Source organism: Diadema antillarum, unplaced genomic scaffold (assembly GCF_040938485.1).
Source record: "Diadema antillarum isolate AM-2024a unplaced genomic scaffold, OU_Dant_1.0 seq00000233_RagTag, whole genome shotgun sequence".
Taxonomy (NCBI): Eukaryota; Metazoa; Echinodermata; class Echinoidea; order Diadematoida; family Diadematidae; genus Diadema; species Diadema antillarum.
This window is the reverse complement of record NW_027271282.1, coordinates 267,146-287,997: the sequence shown is the minus strand read 5'-3', so window position 1 is coordinate 287,997 and position 20,852 is coordinate 267,146. Positions and strand designations below refer to the sequence as shown.

The 20,852-nt window shown below is 38.5% G+C and overlaps 1 protein-coding gene across 1 annotated transcript; it reads right to left on the bottom strand.

The window, feature by feature from the left end:
* Window positions 1-1,443: 1,443 nt before the first annotated feature.
* LOC139729294 (aladin-like) lies at window positions 1,444-19,034 on the bottom strand. Its single transcript, XM_071640222.1, has 11 exons — window positions 18,909-19,034; window positions 17,874-18,057; window positions 16,587-16,678; window positions 15,780-15,925; window positions 11,411-11,554; window positions 7,368-7,488; window positions 6,319-6,443; window positions 5,301-5,534; window positions 4,553-4,702; window positions 3,080-3,164; window positions 1,444-1,614 (listed from the first exon to the last, which is right to left on the bottom strand). Exons 1-11 carry the CDS (start codon window positions 19,032-19,034, stop codon window positions 1,474-1,476), a joined length of 1,548 nt encoding a protein of 515 aa, XP_071496323.1. The 3' UTR covers window positions 1,444-1,473.
* Between the last annotated feature and the right edge of the window lie 1,818 nt (window positions 19,035-20,852).

Here is a 20,852-nt window from a genome sequence, read left to right as displayed (position 1 = left end):
TTGAAGATTACCATGAGTAAAAGGCAATTCTACACAAGATTAAAGTTAGTCTGTAAGGAAAGCAAGATTTGTAAAAAGCACAACAGTGAAAGCACTGTATTTGACAAAATTGGATAAGAATTAAGGACTTTATATGGAGATATGAATTTTTGCTAATTTTGCAGTTCTTTACCAGTTGATATGAATATGCAAATGAGTGAGGTGATGATGTCATCCTCTCACAATTTTTTTTCCATATAATAATTATTTTCCACAAAAAAAAAAAAACCAATGACAACCAAAAACTGACAAAATCCAATTTTCTGCAATACAAGTATAAATAAGAAGTGTTATTCCTCTTGGAATATCCTCAGGGTAATGATCAAAAGTTTAAAAATTTCATAACTTCTGTAAAAGTTTTATCTGATTTTGATCAATTTCTCACTATTGTGCATCATGAATTTTACTCTTTCTTTTCAGACTGACTTTTAACTAATGCAGAATTGCTCTTTAAGATGTCTGTGTGGTTCCTAGAAATGAGCACTTATATATTATAATGTATACATTCATCCTTTAATCCTGCATCCATTCATTACAAGGTCTCATCATCATGCTTTGTAATATGGAATTGACTTTTCTAAATTCTACTTCAAACAATTGTCCGCAGCCTTTGTTTCTGCCCTATGTTTGTTGTACTCTTCATTAAGTCAGATTGATTGATAAACTGCAGGAAATGCAAATATTAAGCTTCCTGGTTGTGAAATGCTGACAGTGCACATCAATCAAAGGAAGCTTAAAGAATTATTTATCCTATTCACTCCAGATACACATCTACATTATGTCATAATCTTTAGAACAGTTTCAGACAATTGCTCTAATTTGTTCCTGTTTTGAAATTCTGTAGCAAAATGATATATGACAAATAAGTGCATTTGAGTGCAGAGTTACAGAACAAATCGCCACCAAACTACTGTCACCAATAACATGATGAAATTAGACCTTAAAAACAAGAGATCTAGTGGTTCGAGCAGTCTTGGGTTTCACATGTTTGCTTTCCACACATTTATCTTCAACAACTATCTTAGGGAAGATCTGACTCAACCTAGAAAAGTATTAATGTATGAGGATATCTGCTCTGACATTCATCAAACACAGGTCTACAATTCAGATACATGATGATGACATTTTGCACCAAAACTGACAGGAAATGGGCTGAGGGTCCTAACCACTGAAGGACTGGTATCTACCAGCAGGAAAAACAAACAAACAAACAAACAAGAATGTGGGTTGCTTGTGGGCGATTTGATTGCAAGCCCTCTGCAGCTACTCCCGTGTTAACATTGTTCTTATGGAGGTATAGGTTTCATGCCATTATTTTACCAAAATGAAGAAAGGTGAGCAGCTGTGAGAGACAGGGCACACAGACAAACAGACAGAAAGACAGCCAGAATTCTTCTCTTTGTTATTTCTTCTTTTTTTCTCTCTGGTCTGCATTCAGTCCTTGACAGAGAAGAGCTCCTGAGGGAGGGGTGTGGTCTTGCTACCAAAGGAAGCCGGTATCACCTGGTTGTCAGCGAGGGCAGCAGACGGAATGAAGAATAGGGGTACAAAGGTCACCTTGCCACTCTGCCAGCACTGTAAAATATGACAGCATGCAGTGGGAGAGAGTGTCAGGATTTAAAACCGTCAATAAAAATGCAGTAAATGAGAGTCTGAGATTGGGTTGTGTTTTTCACAGAACAGTCATATGCCTGTTACGCAGCATACAGCATGATGCAGAAAATACATTACATTCTGCATGAAAAAGAAAGTGACTTGAGGCAGATGCATTGACAAACAAACCATTTTGGAACCAAAAGTTACTTTTAGGACCCCCATATATCTATATCTCTATTGGTTCCTTCTGGAGTACACTTGTGCTGTTTAACAGCACTTCAGGACAATTAAATACACATATTTGTGCCATGTCTACATGGTTAAAAAAAAAAATTATTATTTACCCTACATGGTAAAATCTTGTTCACATTCTTCTTTACCCCTTGAGTACTCTCAAGTATACTAGGGCAAACGTCTACGGGAAATGCCTGTTGTAGCAAAATCAAATCGTCCTCAATAAGTTAAAGTTTTAAGTCCAAAACTATAGTTGATAATGTTTATTGGAGAAATGATATTACAGCAACACCTAGTCAAACAATATCAGCAAAGCAAACAACCAAGTTGGCTGGTTTTTAATTTATCAGTCAATATTCTACAAATAATACACGGGTGAGAGTGCGTTAGTGGAGATGTAGCGCACTTGACGGTATTTACAATTGTGAAACATGCACGAGGCGAAGCTGAGTGCTTGTTGCACTACATTGTAAATACCCGAGAGTGAGCTGCATCTCCACTAACGTCACAAGCTTAAACCTGTGTATTATTTGATTTATAAAATGGGTCCAAAACTAACAGAATTTTTCATGTACCTTTGTGGGTCAATACCAGTCAGCTAGATGTAGCACTCGCTCAAAAGTCAAGATGTCCGAAGATGTTCGTCCCAAACATTTACGCACGTCGCACTCGGAAATCCCGCACATATATCGGTAAGTACGTATAAGAGTATAAGAGTATAAGAGTATACGTACGCCATCGCCACATGTTATGCACAGGAAAGGCCGGCTGGCAGCCCGAAGTTGTTTACAGGATTGACAGCGCGTATAGTAGCGCGCGACGCACTTGTAACAACTGATTGAGTGTGCACTGCTAGTGTAAACATTGTGACGTCAGTGACTGAGCAGTTACGCTTTCTCTGCAATGTCCCATAGGATAACACGCCGTGCTGCACTTTTTGCACGGCCGTGCATGTTAGTAAGGAAATCATGAGCGCACACGTGACTCATTTCAGCGCTTCCAATTAGCTACATGCTTGAATCCATTTTATAATATTAGTTACACGACATGAATGTTTATGGCAATATCACAGCAATAAAAGTAATCATAGCAGTGATAGTAATGACAGCAAGAATGCTGCAAAAGCTTTGGAGTAACTACGGTGATAATCATGATTACTACGATCACAATGATAAAATCTAGATCATGAGAAGAGGAATATGAAACTCACAATGGTGAGGAGAGCTCCATGTTGGAATCCTGGCTTGAAGGAGATGAGTTCTGGAATCTCTCCTGGCTCTCCGCGGATGAAGCCACTGTATGGTCAAATATGGTCGTATGAAAATAATTGACGTTGACAGAATCTGAATGCCAACGAGATACTATGTAATACAATGGTTGCACTAATAATTCAGTACACATTGAAAGTAGGGGTGACTCAGAAATCTTGTAACCCTTCATTAAAAGCAAATATGGGAGAGAATTGGGTATGACAAGAAATGAATCTTGATATGTGTCTGCTATATTAAATCCATCTTCTTTTCTTTCTTTTTTTAATTTTTGTGCAAGACTTCAAAAACATGTCAGATTCAGAGGGATATTTTTTTTCGAACTAGCCAAATATCAGTGATGTAGTTTGCTAGCCATCTATGCCCATGGCACTGTGCTATAACTTGAAAAGCTAAAATATAAGCTTTTTCCTAATCTTCTAAACTTTGGCCAACCATTCACTTGTAAACAATGTAATGAACACATCTACGCATAATGTCAGTAGCAATTTGAGATGGTGGCTCTGAGAAGGTTAAGCAGCTACTAATCAATTGGAATGTGCTGAGCACAATAATTCACATCTGCTGACATTCATTGGGGGCTCACCCTTAAAACACAGGGCATACACGTTACCTCTATTTCCAACACACAATTGGTCAGTCATGACATTCAGATAGTGAATAGTACAAAAAGACCACTCAAAAAAAATCATTACCAGGAAACCGGCTCAACCCTTCATCATATCTCCATTAAAGGAGACCTATGGATGATTTTCACACTTTTACATTTGAACTACATGACATTGTAAAAGAAATTAGTTATACTGAGAACAGAGTTTGAGAATCTATATTGATTGGGTTGAAGAATAAGAATATTTTCAAAATATATGATAAATTGCAATGAACAACGATGATGCATGAGTTGGGCCTCAAGGAAGCAGAACAAAAGAAGAAGGCATGCATAGATTTTACACAGGTGAACTTATCAAGCAAGTGGTATTGTAATGGAATTGCACTGCTACATTTCTGAAATATGTGAGGCTCCTATGTCATCGACACTGTTCAGTTTAATTTGTTTAAGATTTTTCATTGTATTGGTTTCTCTGCCCAAGGACCACAATAAATTCCACAAATCTATACATGGAGCTGTCAATTTATGTACAACATGATGTGAAATTATGAAAATCATCTGGAATGCCCCTTTAACATCTGCAGCCAACACAGTAGTTGCAAATGCATTCAATGCCAGTTTCACTACGACCGAAAAAAAAGCATTCCTCATGCCCAAAGTCCATTGCTTGGAAGCACTAACCATAGTAGCAACTACTCTTTCTGATTCTGCCAGGACTGTATCTTTACTGGCACAAGACAGAGTCAATCTGTATAAACTCAAACATGTTCACTCTAACAGTGAAACGTCCTCCATGCATGCCTACCTCGGTATGAGTTGCAATGTTGGAGTGAGTCTGGTGTTGAAGATAGCGATGAGATCCCCCATATTCTCTGTCTCTTTGTTAGCCTTGAAGAGGACAGCGAGTCTCTCACCGGTACAGTTCCACACCATGTCTTGAATCAAGCCTCCAATCCTACCCAATATTTAAAAATGGAGACATAAAATGGAGACATAAAATGATTGATTATTCAGAATCAGACTATATACTGCATTAGCTATAAGCATCACAAATTCAATCATTCATCTATTTTGCAAGAAGCAAGTATTTCTGACATGTTCAGTTCCAGAAGAAATGATAAAAGATAGAACATATGCAAGTTTCCTTGTATTCCATTTGCGCCATGGAGAGCAGGCTGAAATCAGTTTCTGGGGCAGAATTTATGACAGATATTGAAACATATGAGGCATGGGGGGGGGGGGGATCTACAGACACTGTGTATCATCATAAAAGCCCCTATTCATTACAATATAGATAGAAATATGCTCATCAAACCTTCAAGGGGCATCAATGTCGACATGCCTATTAATAACAGTGTTTCACTTCGATTTTTTTTTTCATCAAAAACTACGGAACTGAATTTGAAGGGTTTTGTGACCTTCCCCCACAAAAATTCTTTATAAAGCACACAGCATGCATTTCTTACAAAAAAAAATAAGAAGAAACAAACAAATGCAAAAGATCACTGGGAGTGCTATGGTGCCCTGATCTCTGATTGTGATGTCATAATCACCTCACTTCCTGGTCCCCACACATCATGGTGACCTCAGAAGTGTCGGCACACTTGATAGCGTTCTCCGCTCCGCCCGTCTTGCCTGCACTGTGGAGGAAGTTGAGACAGAAGATGGCCGGCTCGTCCTCAGTGCAGAAGAGGAGGAAGCGTCCATTGGGGCTCCAGCAGGCGCTCTGACATCGTCCCGAGAGCTGTGTCCACTTCTCACATGACCATGACTTTGTCTCCCATACTCTGGCAAGAGGCAGTATAAAAACAGAAAACAGCTCTCACAATGACACTCTTTGGATTGGTAACTGACAGGATGGTCACACTGCAGTGACTGCAAAGACGTCTTACTACCTCGTTTTACCCCATCAATACTGAGCGCATGTTTCATATTGTGATTTTCTGAAGATGGATCTGCACAAACATCTTACTGCAGGATAGAATGGCTTGCAGTTCCAGCAAATATTACTTGGCAAAAAGGTGCACATCGCTGAAAAGACTAATCCAAGTACAGGGTAGATATCTTAAAGTTTTAGACATGAAAATGTTCAAGAAATGAAATCTTACGAATCAAGTACAAACTCCTAAACAGATAATACCTTTTTATGGCTTCTTCTTGTGTGGAAAGCAACAAAATCTATGGGTTGATTTCCTATGATTTTTTGGTTAGTGGATTACAACGAAGATATGCCATTTTTCAATATACAACTGAACTTTGCATAAAAGTAAAGTAAATCTAGTAGGGAAGGGTTGAGAGCATGAAGGCACTTTAGATACTGTGGCCTGACACAGTACTTAGATACTTACAGTTATTGTAGGTTTGAAAATAGTTTTCTCTCCAGAGCAAATGGGTCATTCACTTACATTGTACATGATATTGTATATAACAAACTTGTAAGAAGGAAACAGGCACTGTCAAGAAATGTTTCAGCAGGACAGCAGCATCATGAGCATACAAGTGCACCTTGTTTCAATGTTAAGGCTCAAAGCCTGAAAATTAGTCTTTACTCTGGACCTACTAGCATCTCACCTGAAAACTTGTGATGGCGACGACGCAAAGAGCTTGGAACTGTCCGGGGAGTACCTGAGTAGTGCCCCGCCCCCTCCTCCAGCTCTTCTGAGGGGTACACATGACTCCCTTGGCACATCCCAAACCTAGGGGCAGGAAAGATCATTGAGGGTATTGTGATGGATGCTATCTCCATGATTCTTGGCTTGCTCTTTCTTTCATTGTTTGGTTTTGGTTTTTTGCTTGTTTGTTTTTATTTGGCAGACAGAAAATGGAAGTTATATGGTGAATTACAGGTAACCTCATGCTTGCATACCTGTTATCCCTGACCTGAAATTCAATAATTAGGAAGAAATGGGAGAAACTCATTTGAAGGATAGGAATTTTCACACATCTCCTACAAAAGACTATATTTACAGGTATTCATAAAAAATTGGGAAAACAGTGTTATAAAGCTTCTCCTTCCGTGAAAAACAACAGCAAACAAACAAACAAACAAACAAACAAAGAAACACACAAACAAAAAACCCCAGGAATATTCCTATCAGATGGGAATAGTTGGCAGGTATGTGCTTGGGCTGTAGAATGGGCTATGGATGAGTTATATACGGTAGCACAATCCCATTTAATGTACATACCATAAAATAATATGAACAGAGGAAATTACTTCTCCACCTTGTGACATGACACATACACAATGCACAAATTCAGAGATGACTTATAGATTTCCCAGATTTGAAAAACTACAATTTTCTCTTTTTTGCATTTGGCAAGTATCATATGCTCACTCTAAAAATAGCCACTCAAACATACTCAATGAAAATATCAAAAATGCTGACTACTCAGATGTAAATATGAAACAACTGAGCAAAAAAAAATCCACAAACAAACAAATTATCCTTTCATGTTCCATAAGATTTATACAATTTTTCCAAGAAAAATCTCAAAACAAGGCAGACCTTGAAGCACTTTTCTCAAATTTTGATATTCTTATCTGATATTAGCATTGAAGAACAACACATTCGAAACAGTTATTCTGTGGTTGACACCTTACACATATCACACCATACCAGTATTGCTGTGTCTCTGGGTGAAGCGGAAACAAGAAGGCGCCCTCTAGGGTCCCAGCTGAGACATGTGACTGGTGCATGGCTTGCGTAGGACAGGACTTGGGCTGCACTGGCCGTTGGTCTGACAAAGGAAGTGAGACACAGAGATGGTTCTGTCTATTGTGGGTGTCAACATTATTTCATGCTACGGATGGTTTTATCAAAGTTTCATGCTTACCACAATACTTTCAGCCAGACAGTGTATAAACTGGCCGATTTGATGGAGCAATGACTGTAGGGATTTTGCAAGAACAATCTCTTAACCCAAGACTCTCTGCAGTTGTCACAAACTTTAGAATTTAGTGACGAGTGTACTAAAGAATTGAAGTGGCACATTAACATATGTACGGTGGCCTGCATTTCAACATTTTGGCAGATTGCATTGATAATGACTTTGTGTGTTAAGCATTTAAAGGGAAGATAAACCCAAAGAGCAATGTGGATTGAGTGAAAGCAGCAAAATTAGTAGAACACATCCGTGAAAGTTTGAGGAAAATCGGACAATTGATGCAAAAGTTATGAATTTTTAAAGTTTTGGTGTTGGAACCGCTGGATGAGGAGACTACTAGAGGATATGACGTATGAGTGGACAACAATACAAAGAAAATATAAAGGAAATTCAACAAAAATTCACTTTTCTAGAATTATGAAAGAGCAATGGACCAACCGCTTCCAGAAAGCAGGGGGAATAATTGCTACCCTTAACATACGTAAATATCAAGTTGATGGAATTTGTAATTTTCATGAAAAATGGATTTTTGTAGTATTTTCTGTATATTTTCTTGGTATTGTTGTCCACTCATACGTCATAACCTCTAGTAGTCTCCTCATCCAGCGGTTCCAACACCAAAACTTTAAAAATTCATAACTTTTGCATCGATTGTCCGATTTTGTTCAAACTTTCACTGATGTGTTCTACTAATGCTGCTGCTTTCACTCAATCCACATTGCTCTTGGGGTTTATCTTCCCTTTAAAGATGGGCATCTTGAAGCAAAAAGTATTTTGCACTTGGGTTGCCTTTTCTGGTGCTATCCTAGGCTTTATCTTTTAAAGGGACACAGTCCTCACGAAATTTAAAAAAATATGTTGTTGTTGGTACCTCCAATGAACTACTTTCACCAAAAACAAACTTTAAAATCACCAAATAAGCTCGTACATTTTGGTTGAAAAAGCGTGACTCTGCATGGTGAATATGCTAATGAGCAAGTCTTGGCGGAGAGTCATACGTCGTCGATGCACAACTCTTCCCAGCCGTGTTCTGCTCGTTATCCGTACGATCCCTAGTTTACCCAGATGCATGAAGACGTCGGTGGCTACTCCGACTCGTATTTGACATTGTTTCTACGTTGTGTGTGTGTGTGTGTGTGTGTGTGTGTGTTTGTGTGTGTGTGTATGTATTGTGTATTATATTCGCACGTGTGGACGGTACAACTAGATGATAGATCTACGGTAGATACCATAGAGATGTATACTAATATCTCTATGGTAGATATGCGTACGCACCCCGTACGCGGTTTGCCCTTCGCACTTTTCCAGTCTCAAGCGCAGCTGCAGCCCTACCTGTCGCCGCTCATGCATGTTCTATAGTATGTACAGAGTGTACATATTTGTAGGTAGAAACAATTCTAAACAGGCCTGCTAGTACACTACAGGGGCGACCGCATTCAGCGTAGTCTGGTCAGGCTATCTTACATCAGTAGTTTTGCTCGAATCGTGCAGAAAATTTCCCAGGAAAATCCTTTTTTCCGTCCCAGACCAACAAAAGTACCGTGAAAGGTGAGCTGTATGGCTGGGAAATATCGGTACAACGATGCCGAACATAAGAAACTTAGGGCCTACAAAATCTCGAAATCGTGTTGTGACCTACCTGTGCGTGGACAATTTGTGAAGCGATGTTTTTACGTGGACCGGCAGGCTGTGGCCCTCGGTTATAAACCGAGAAAACTCCTGAAACCAGATGCAATCCTGACCATTTGCTCACATGAGTTATAAAACAGAAACACCTCGAGCATCGACTTCGAAGAGAACCGAGGGAAAAAAGCGTAGAGAGGTAAGGAAAGTGGCTAGCTATGTTTAATTTACCGTGGGCCTGCAGCCGGGGTTGGACTGCAGTACAGTGCCACTGAGCTAGCTGCTGCCAGTGCCGACTGGACATGCACGGCAAAGTGGAGCGAAATCATATCCCTACGACCCCCTGTGTTTACCCTTCCCGGCTCACGTCATATTTTTTTTTTCGAGGAAAGGCGATTATCTGACTACTTACAGAAATATTGAGATACAAACAATATTTTCTTAAGAATTCGACTCTCTCATGCACAGGTTATCTTCGGTTTGAATGCCAAAATCGACTGGACGGAGTCGAGTGTACTGTGTATGTATACATTGGTATGGTAAGGATTTGCGCGCGAGAGTGGTTTCTACAGTAAGAAGTATGCAACACGGACGGAAGCTAGAAAACGACCGTGCCTATTTGATGTTAAGTTCATGGTATATTTGGTTTAAAAATACATATAAATTTATGTTTACAATATCAATTTTTCGTAAATTATATATATCTAAGCTTGAAATATTTTGTTTGAAATTATAAAACCACAAACTTTCACATTATATGATAAAATTGCAACTAATCATTTGAACACTTAAATTGGTTTTTAGAGGCACGGCTGTCAACTTGGTGAGTAGGGCATGCACTACGTAGCATCTTTTTGCCGGCTCTTTCACGATCGCTTGCATGAATTATTTTTCAAAAATCGCGTACGGAGACAATTTTTGATGTCCAAGCGTATAAATTGGTGAAAGTTTATATTTTTTACTCTTCTTAATTATCAGTACAGTGAAAATCTCAGGACTGCTTCCCTTTAACATCTGGCCAAAGTGAAAGAACGTATTCCAAGGATGGAAATCTATACATATATTTCAAGATAAGTTTGTAGACACATGTTTATTTGCAGGTTTCTCAATAGTGTATCATCAACTTTTGGCATGTTGCTGAGTTTGTTGAGTGCGTTGTTAGGATGTTGTACAAAAGTTTTTGTATGTTTATTACCGCAACATGCTAAACCTCTTGTAGACCATCCTGTACTTGAACAAAACATTCAAGACTGATAACACTGCAGATTTCCTAGATTTTTCAATGTCTGCTTTTGTAAGTTGTAATGTTTTGACAAAGAGCTGATTCATGAATGTATTAATGAACTAAAATTCTTGTGTCTTCTGCAGCTATGTATACTACAAAGCATCCCAACCAATTTGCCCTTTTGGATTCTGTGGAATAGCTATGGTCCTCAAATGATAATAAGAGTCAATTTGTTTCAAAAGAAGGTAAAAGCTGACAGGGTCTGTGACTGGTAAAATAGAGATCACTGCATGCCCTGAAATCTATCTTCACATGCACTGTGACACAAGGGCACTGTGGCATAGTGGATAGGACTCTTGACTTTCACTCAAAGGTTTGAGTCTGAATCCCGTCAAGTTCCCATGTCCTTGGACAAGATATCTTTACCCATCATGTCCCACTCAACCCAGGTGTATAAATGGATACCTAGCAAAGTATTGGTGGAGATAACGATTGGGCTTTTAACTTTTTGGTGAGATACCAAGATACCACTTGTGAAATAGTACACAGCATACCATTCTAATGGGAATTCAAAGTTTATCTGATGAAAATCGGTTTTGAAATGGCTGAGACATCCAAAAACAAAGTAAAATAAAGCGATCGTAATAAAAGGTGGGCCCCACTTTTAAACAGGATCGCTCTGTTTTGAATATATCTCAGCCATTTCAAAACCAATTTTCATCAAACAAACATTGAATTCCTCTTGGAATTGCATGCTCTTTATAATTTCATAAGAGGTTTCTCATAATCTCACCAAATATGTTAGAAACCTTAAGTTAGGTCCCAACCAAAACTATACGATCCCTTTAAAGTAATGATAATGACAGGGTCCTCTGATGGAGCAGATATCAATAATGAAGACAAAGACCATATTATTATCATTATTACCTTGTTGACAGTGAGTTGGGGTCAATGTGCCATATGAGAATGCAGCTATGGCAACCAACAGCCAATACTGTGGCAGAGAGAGGCTTCCATGCTAGGCAGGACACGCCCCTCTGGTGTCTGTGTTTCAGAGTGGGTACAACGTCACTGTCAAAGAGAAAAGATACAGAAAGAGTAGATGATTGCACTGCAGCTAATGCACCTCATGAGTAATACATGATGACATAATCAATGCACCTCATGAATAATACATGATGACATAAAGTCAAAGGTCAAACACTGATGAGATCCTAAAAAAACACAACACTGCAATTTCTACAAAATTTTCAACATGGAAATACATAGTATATAGATTGAAAGATTGAGGCACCATGCACTGTGGCAGAGCTGCTGATAAGACTAAACATGTTTGGTTGTCTGCAGGTGAAAGTGGGACACATTAGACTGCAATCCAGAAAGGCAAAATGGGAAACAATCTGACAAATGATAACTTGAAAATCCCTTTACCACTAGATTACTGGGGTTCAGTATAAGGTCTGGTTTTTCTACCTTTTGCTTTTGTCCTTTTTTTCCCATAAAATTTATCTCAGAACCTCCATGTCTTTCAAGCATAATTATGCTGAAATAGATTGATTTCAGCCAATGAAAGTGAAAATGATTATATCTTTGTTGATAAGGTGAGAAAACTCCATTTGCACAGACTTTGACCACAAAATCACATTTTTGAGCCATTTTCAGTCAGACCAGCATGTATAAAAGGTCGTGCAGCATCCTAACGACATGCCTGATTTTCCCGAAAATGGTGTCATAAGATCTGCAAGACCTGAAAGTACAAAGTCAGCGAGCGGCGCAGTAAAAAAAAATCATGTAGCGGAATGGTCGTGGAAAATGCCGAGGGGGGGGGGGGGGTTGAACCGGCCGTTTAAGGGCTAAGCAATTGCAACCTTTCCTGTGGCTGTAGAAATATCATTTTCAGCACTAATCTGCTTTCAGCACTAATCTGTTAACAACACATCACAATCTCAGGCTTTTGTTCTACTTCTCCTTCTCATCCTCTTCCTTCTTCTTCTTCCTTTTCTTCATCTATGCCATTGTCATCTTTCCTTGACACACAAATCATCATCTTCTCCATCTGCCTCTCCCTGTTTATAACTATGAAGATGATAATGCTTAAAACTACTGTCATCATAATTACAGGTATAGTTGACTCCTGTTACAAGTTATTCCTGATGTTAAGATTAATGATATTAACTTAACCCGAGTAGATAGTACAAAGTTTTTAGGACTTTACATCGACAGTGACCTTTCCTGGAAAACTCACTTTAATTTTTTATGCAAAATTTTGTCACGAAATACAGGAATCCTAAACAAACTGAAACATTTTTTGCCCAACCATATCTCGCAGGTTGTATATTCAACCATGATTTCCCCATATCTTAATTATGGAATTCTTGCGTGGGGTAACGCATCTAAATATTTACTGGATTCACTTTTTCTTCTTCAAAAGCGAGCGATCAGAATTATTAACCATGCTGGGTATTTATCTCACACTAACGCCTTATTTCAGAAAAATAAGATTTTAAAACTGATAGATTGTTTGGTTATAATTTAGGTATTTTTATGTATAAACTTTCCTCAAAAGATCTTCCTGGTGTCTTTTTACAGATGTTCATAAGAAACAATTCTGTCCACCACTATCCAACTCGCCAGAGTGACGCTTATCACCTTCCACGAACTCGAACAGTTTTCGCTAAAAACACAATTATGTATACAGGTCCTAAATATTGGAATGATCTCCCAACAGAGGTTAAAAGCTGCTTGTCATTATCATCCTTTAAGCGTAAACTCAGACAGCATGTATTGAATAGCTACAACACACAAGTGCACTAAAATTCCTTTTTATTATGCTGATAGCTGCTCTGTTATACTACTCGGTTGTTGCCATGTGAACAGACTCATGCATATACATTTTAGTTGCATGCTCTCTCAAATTCCTTCCCATCGGTGTTTTTCCTTCCACTTCTAGTAAGACCTTGGTCGTGTCGCATAGTTTCCCCTCCTTTCTTTTTTTCCTTTCTTTTATGCATCATTGCAGCTGGCTGGTATATCACATATAGGAATTGCAATTGATTCATGTTCTCCATTTTTTTAATCTTTCCCCGTGTCTATGGAAGCCGGAATGTTTAAACCCTAATAGTACTTAAGTATTCACGTCATTGTCACTCCCATGTCTAAATTGCTATGAGAGCAACTGCTATAGTGTGCAGCATGTGGTTACTTGTTCTCATTTTATCACACACATACATGTAAATGCATGTGAGAAGAATCTTCTGAGCCCCGAGTAATAGTCATTCTCTTTTGTTTATCATTACTTTTGGTCTTAATTGTACCCGTGCTCCTCATCCTGTTCCCCTTACTAGGCTTTTGTTGGGACCTACACTCAACAAGCTTTGCTTTTTAGTAGGTTCCATCGTATTTCTCTTCGCATCCTTTACTTTGATTGAAAATGACACATCGACCGTTATGTATTACTTTTGTATTCCTATTTCTTCATGTATATATCCAAGCTGGACATTCTGTATTTTATTTTGTTATATACCATGTATTTTCCATCGAGAAATACGAAAATAAATTGAAATTGAAATTGAATGAAGTCCTTAGGACCGGCAGTTTCCTTTCGTTATATCAAAATTTTGTTATAACCAAACAAATAAACAATTAAGAAAAAATAGAGCGGATAACATTGGGGCCTGAATATTCACTTTGTTGTAAGCGGAATTTTATTCTAATTGTGTTTGTTAGGAAGGGAGTGCATGGTAACAACTAGAAATGTCGCTTTGGCGACTGGTATGCCTCCGCCATAATGCATGATTTTCCCAATAGGTCTAGATAGTACATGTGGACACTGTGTGATTACATTTTCACAAAATTGGCAAAATATTTGAATGACAAGTTCATCACAAATGTGTTGAATGTTCACCTTCCTTGACGTAGGTTTAATTGGATGAATAGGAGAGCATGTATCTAGGGATTTAAGGACTTTAACTTGACTTTGACCCATTCATACATTTAGGCATTGAGTAATTTTCAAGGTACAGGTGTGGAGAAAAAGTGCAATTTCTGAATTGAATAGTAAATTGTTACCATTTTCATCTGGCCTTGACCCTAAAATTCATAAGATAATTACTTTCAGGTAGAACATGCATAATATGTACTAAGTTTCAAGGTAACTTGAGCCACTTCCGAGATATGGAGGAAAAAGTTAGTTCAGCACTTTCACTTGATCTTTGACCTTTTGACCTTTGAGGCAAAAAGAGAGAAAAAAAAACTTTCCAAAGAATTTCTATTACATGTAGGTTACACACGCATACACCAAGTGTAAAAAAACAACCCTGCTGGCATTGCATAAATATGAGGGTAATAGTAAAATTTTGAAGTCTTACACTTGACCTTTGACCCCTGACCTTTGACCCCATGAACCCTACATTCTCTAGATAATCACTTCCAGTCAGTACGTGTATACTTGTATACTATGTTCCATGAAGATACCTTGAACAATTTTCCAAGGTACGGAGAAAAAAAAGAAGTTTTGATATTTTTACTTGACCTTTTGACCTTTGACCTTTGACCTCATGACCCAAACTTTCACCAGAGAATCTTAATTGGGTAATACATGTATACACTAAGTTTCAAGAAAATCTCTTCAGGCATTCAATAGATATGGTGGAAATAGTGAAATTTTATGTATTTGACCCTGACCTTTTGACCTTTGACCTTTGACCTCATGACCCAAACTTTCACCAGAGAATCTTAATTGGGTAAAACATGTATACACTAAGTTTCAAGAAAATATCTTCAGGCATTCAATAGATATGGTGGAAATAGTAAAATTTTATGTATTTGACCTTGACCTTTTGACCTTTGACCTTGAGCATGTGCACCCAAAAGTTGATAGGCACAACTTCACCCCCTAATACACATACATGCCAAGTTTCATTAGGATACCTCAACAGGTTTCGATAGTTACCTTGTCCACAAAATTCATTACGGACGGACGGAAGGACGGACGGACGGACGGAAGGACGGACGGACGGACGGACGGACGGACGGACGGACGGACGGACGGACGGACGGACGGACGGACGGACGGACGGACGGACGGACGGACGGACAACCCGAAAACATAATGCCTCCGGCACCACTTCGTGGCGGAGGCATAAAAAAGGGAGAAGTAGCAGAAGTAATGGTAATTGTAGCAGTTGGCACTATGACTATTAGTATCACTACTTTCAACATCCTCCTCATCAACTTCGTTATCGCCATTATCAGCTCATCAGAGTCTGTATGAAAAGATGAACTTTCCATCACCAACCTGCCAGAGGTGAATATCTTGATGGTGTTGTCTCTCCAAGCCACGGCACACTTGTTTGTGTGCTGGTGCCAGGCAAATGCTCTGATCTCACTCTCCCTCCAGTCCCGCCCTCGACTGAACTCTTGGATCATATCATCTGGGGACAGCTGATCAAATGAACAGAGATTGGCATGGCAACACAGCATGTTTACTTCAGAACTACTATGCCAATACTACTATTTGCTTGCTTACTGCACTTCTTGTGTCCAACTGAGCATAAAAAGCAGGAACAATGAAATAACAATAATAAAAAAAGAAAAGAAAGTAGAATGTCTGTGTTGGCTAAGGATCTCTAGTCACCATATTGTCCAATATGTACACTGTACATGTACTTACAGTACAATGTACAATGTGCAAGTATCCTTCTTGAGCCAAGTATCAAAATGACATTTACCCGCTGAGGATGAGCAGATTTTCCTTTAACATGCACAACCCATTGACACCTCTCCAACAGGTTAACATTGTGTACAAATAAGTCACAAATGGAAACAATACATTTAAGACAAGCATTGAATGCTAGAAATATGCTTGGTACATTATACTTGCAAGCAAGTACCTTAACAACCCCATAACAGAGAAAGTGTGAGTGAGGCCATAGCACAGCATAGGCCTCATGCTTTTAAAGGGATCATAATCATGTTTCTAAAGCACACACAGACAGAAAAAAAAAAACCAATCAAAAAACCAACCAACGTGAAGGTAGAACAATACTATCTCAGGTAAATAAACTAGGATCTGTATAAAGAAAATAACTCACAACAATCTTACCATGAGATGAGGATACAGGGAGCCTCTGAATGAATTGACCCAGGTTACAGTCGACAGACATCCACAGGCCAGCATTGTGACAGGCCAGGGGGCTGGGAGTGAGCAATCACAAAGGAAAGATGACAGGAAACAATATTTTAATACAGACAGGCCCAAGTTCACATGATCACAGAAACACCATGGATTCTATGCAAAATGTGTGCTTGCCATGGTAACACTACCATATTGTAAATCTGTAATCTAAATTACCTAACAAAAGGTAATAGCATGAACCAGTCCCAAAACCTTGCACAGTATATGTTTAATGAGCTTGGTGCTCTTGTGGGCTAGAATAATTGCAGTTACTTGACCAAGACCATGAATGCTGAAACCTGATTGGTTACCATTGGCCATAGTAAATGTAATATTATTGAAAGGTTTAATGATGGTAAATCTTTGTATGCAAACAGAAAACCTGGGATGAAGTCTATGCCCATTGCTGTCATAGTCATCATTACCTCAGACAAATGTAAAGCAACGCTTTGTTTCCACATGGTAAACAATACAATGACATTACTATGTACACTGTAGCGAATAACAAGTCAGAAAAACAATCAAAAGTAATGCAGGACACAACTAAACATGTCTCCTGCTTAGATACACTGGCAGCTTTACAAACTCTGTTAAACAGTCACCGCACACTTCATACGAATTGAAATATTATTCCTAATTACAAACTACACTGATCTTAACGATTATGGTGGAAAAAATGAAAAACAAAATCAAAGATTTACTACCATTTCATATGTGGCGGTCCATGAATGCTACAAAACTAGTTGAAAGTCAAGTTGAATGTAGATGAAAGATTTACCTTTCTTAAGTATAAAATAAAGTTTTGAAATTTAGAATTTCACAGCTATAACAACTAGATACATTTGTACACACTCCTTTGATTTCTCTTTGTGATCAAGTGGATTGTTCTCATGAAAGAAGGGGAAAGGGAGACTACATAAAATAAGGAATGAAGCATCAGGCAAAGGTAACTTAGGAATATGTCGGTGCACTTAGACCAAATATGAAATAGACATGAATTAAAAATAAAAGAAGAAAAAAAGACAACAGCAGCAATAAAAAAGATCTTAATTGAAAATTGCTTGGCAAAACACACACACACACACACACACACACACACACACACACACAAAATCTTTTTAATCCTGGCATCACATCACTAGTGGATCACAGCAAAAATCAATGTAAAGTTTTGGGGTTTTTTTTCTCCTATAGTCATTGTGCATTACCCTTTACCTGTCTCATTTTTGGAAACTTCATCCAACATTTCTGAGAGACCATGGACACGGCAGGTATACCAGGCCTGTTTCCACAGCGACACATCTGTCACATGGGGCAGGAATGCCGTTTGGGCGGCTTCATCTGTTGCTAAGGAACACAGGCTCTCTGTCGAAGCGCTGATAACAGGATACTCTAATCCCTATTTACAGAAGACACAATTCAAGACAGAAGGTAATTACTGCACTCAATTAGATATCTGCATCACTTCTGGTATTGCTGACACAAATGTAAACATGCACTTTGCAAGACATTTAGGTACACTTGCGAGTAGCCAAAAAAAGAACAACATAAGAAGAGGAAACATTTTCAGATAAATGTTTCATTGTGTGACCTGCATGAGCAATTTGAGTTACGGAGAGAATGTTAAGTACAGTATTTGTGGACTTGACTATCAGTTGTGTGTGACACCCAGGGGATAAAATAGACACAAGCAGTAATAATCCATGTCTAACATAGATATCATGATTCAGTACTTGTCACTAAATCTCGTATAAACATGGAATCTTTTGTGATATATAAACACAAGTCATGTGCAACTATGCCTTGAATATTGGGTACCCCAAGTCAAGATTATTAATGGAAAATAGTGAATAAGACACAACAAACTGGATTTTTTTTTGTAACATCCTTCACAAAACTGCAATTCAAAATGAATATTCAGACCAAAGTACATGATTTTCATGTATAAAACAAAGTGATTACTTTACCTTCTCTTTGTGTGCATGTGTACACTGTATACTGGTAATATCTTCTAAACAAGTATCAATTCTTTGCATTCTCTTTTTAATTTGTGTTATTCAGGTATTTATACCTAAAAGTATTCATCTACGGCATATTTTGTAATCTTTACTCATTCCCCTTTATAATACTTATCTATTGATTTATTCATCTACCCATCTTCTGTTTATCTACTTGGAGTATCTTCTCTCATTTTGCAGTGGGGGAAGGGGGGGGGGGGGGGGGGGAGGAGGGCATGGATCTAACACTTACCGTTACTCTAGGGGTGTAATTAACGGGGGCAGTTCTGGCACTGATGGTCACCAGGTCACCGTTCTCCTCACACACTGTGATGTAACCCTCAGGGGGTGGAGACGGACCTTCAGCTAGCGAGCACATACTGCTACTCAGGTCTCTGGGTGATTTCACAGTTCAGTGTACTCAAAGAATCTGTTATGTGGGAAAAAAAAACTTGTCAATGTGATGCTCAGTGATTCTGCTAACTGTCGTTTTCCAAACACAAACTTCTGACTAAGTGAGATTACATGCTGCGCACTGCTCGAATGTACAAAAGCCAATAAGGTTCAAACAACTTCTGTACACCAAAAATGTGTGGTGCCATTCTGTACTAAGAGGTTGAAAAACATTTTGTTTACATTCAAGACACAATTATTGCATTAGTGAGAAGAATTTACATTTTCATGTCAGGTCTAACCCAGTCTCGTTTTCACAGTACATCAAGCACAGCTACATGTACGTGTAAACATTGAAACACGTACTCATACACACGAAACTCATACAAAAGCTGTAACTACTGGTCTTCAGCTGATCATCATTCTTTCTATCTGAATCACTTGAGGTTCAAGTGAACATTTTTGTCAAAAATCAATGGAAATGTAAGCATTGGAAATGTTTTTTGTATTACGTGTACATTGTATGATAAAGTTTCTTATCAGACTTTGGGAAGGGAAGCCAGCAAAATTACCCCACTGGCCCCTATCATGGTTTTTGGAAGGGAAGCCAGCAAAGCAGCATGACGATATGCTGTATACGCCAAATATTTCGCAAGGTTTTATCTTCGCGAATTTCGCGAGTTGGGTGTTATTCATCAAATCAAAGACACATGAAAATGTGACATACGCATACATTTCTCTGTTCAGTACAGCACTCCACGATCACAAATCTAACCACTCGCAAAATTGTCGGAAATTACCGATTCGCGAAAATTTAGACTCGCGAAATATATGGCGTATACAGTATGCAATGCATGTGGAGAAATGACTTGTGGAGAGAAGGCAGGCCTGGCATGCTTTGCAGCAAAACATGCACAATGAAGAACACTCAGGAGATGGGGCAAACACCAAGAAGCCCCACTACCCCTATTTTATAATTTTTCAGGGGTTTGATACTAATTGTATTCAGATCCCTATTTCAGGATTACTTCCAGGGAAAGATTTGAAAATTACCCCTAAATAGAAATATTTTGGGGGAAAAATACTAAAAGACCCCTACTGCATTGTATTTCAACAAATTTTCAGAGTGGGGGTGGGGGTCCTTCTGCATGGTGAATGAATGAATGAACATGAAAGATGCTTGCTTCAGTATTTCTGTTGTTACTGTTTTTTTCTTTATTTGCAAGTTGGACAGAATCTGGATGATAGGAAGGAGTCATAAAGAGAAAGAAGAACTTCCTCTTCTTCTCTAGATTAACTCCCTCCTTCATTCATGAATATGGCAATTACGCCGGTACAATGAGAGACAGTGAACCAAACATCTTAAGAGAAACTAGAAATGTCGCTATGGCGACTGGTATGCCTCTGCCATAATGCATGATTCTCCTAATAGGTCTAAATAGTACATGTGGACAATGTGCACCAATTACATTTTCACAAAATTGGCAAAATATTAAAATGACAAGTTTGTCACAAATGTGTTGAATGTTCACCTTCCTTGACCTAGGTTTTCATAATTGGATGAATAGGAGAGCATGTATTTGGGGATTTAAGGACTTTAACTTGACTTTGACCCATTCATACGTTTATGCATTGAGTAATTTTCATGGTATGGAGAAAAAGTGCAATTTCTGTATTGAATAGTAAATTGTTACCATTTTCATCTGGCCTTTGACCGTAAAATTCATTTTAAGATAATCACTGTCAGGCAGAACATGCATAAATATGTGGTAGTAAGTTTCAAGATAGCTTGAGCCACTTCCGA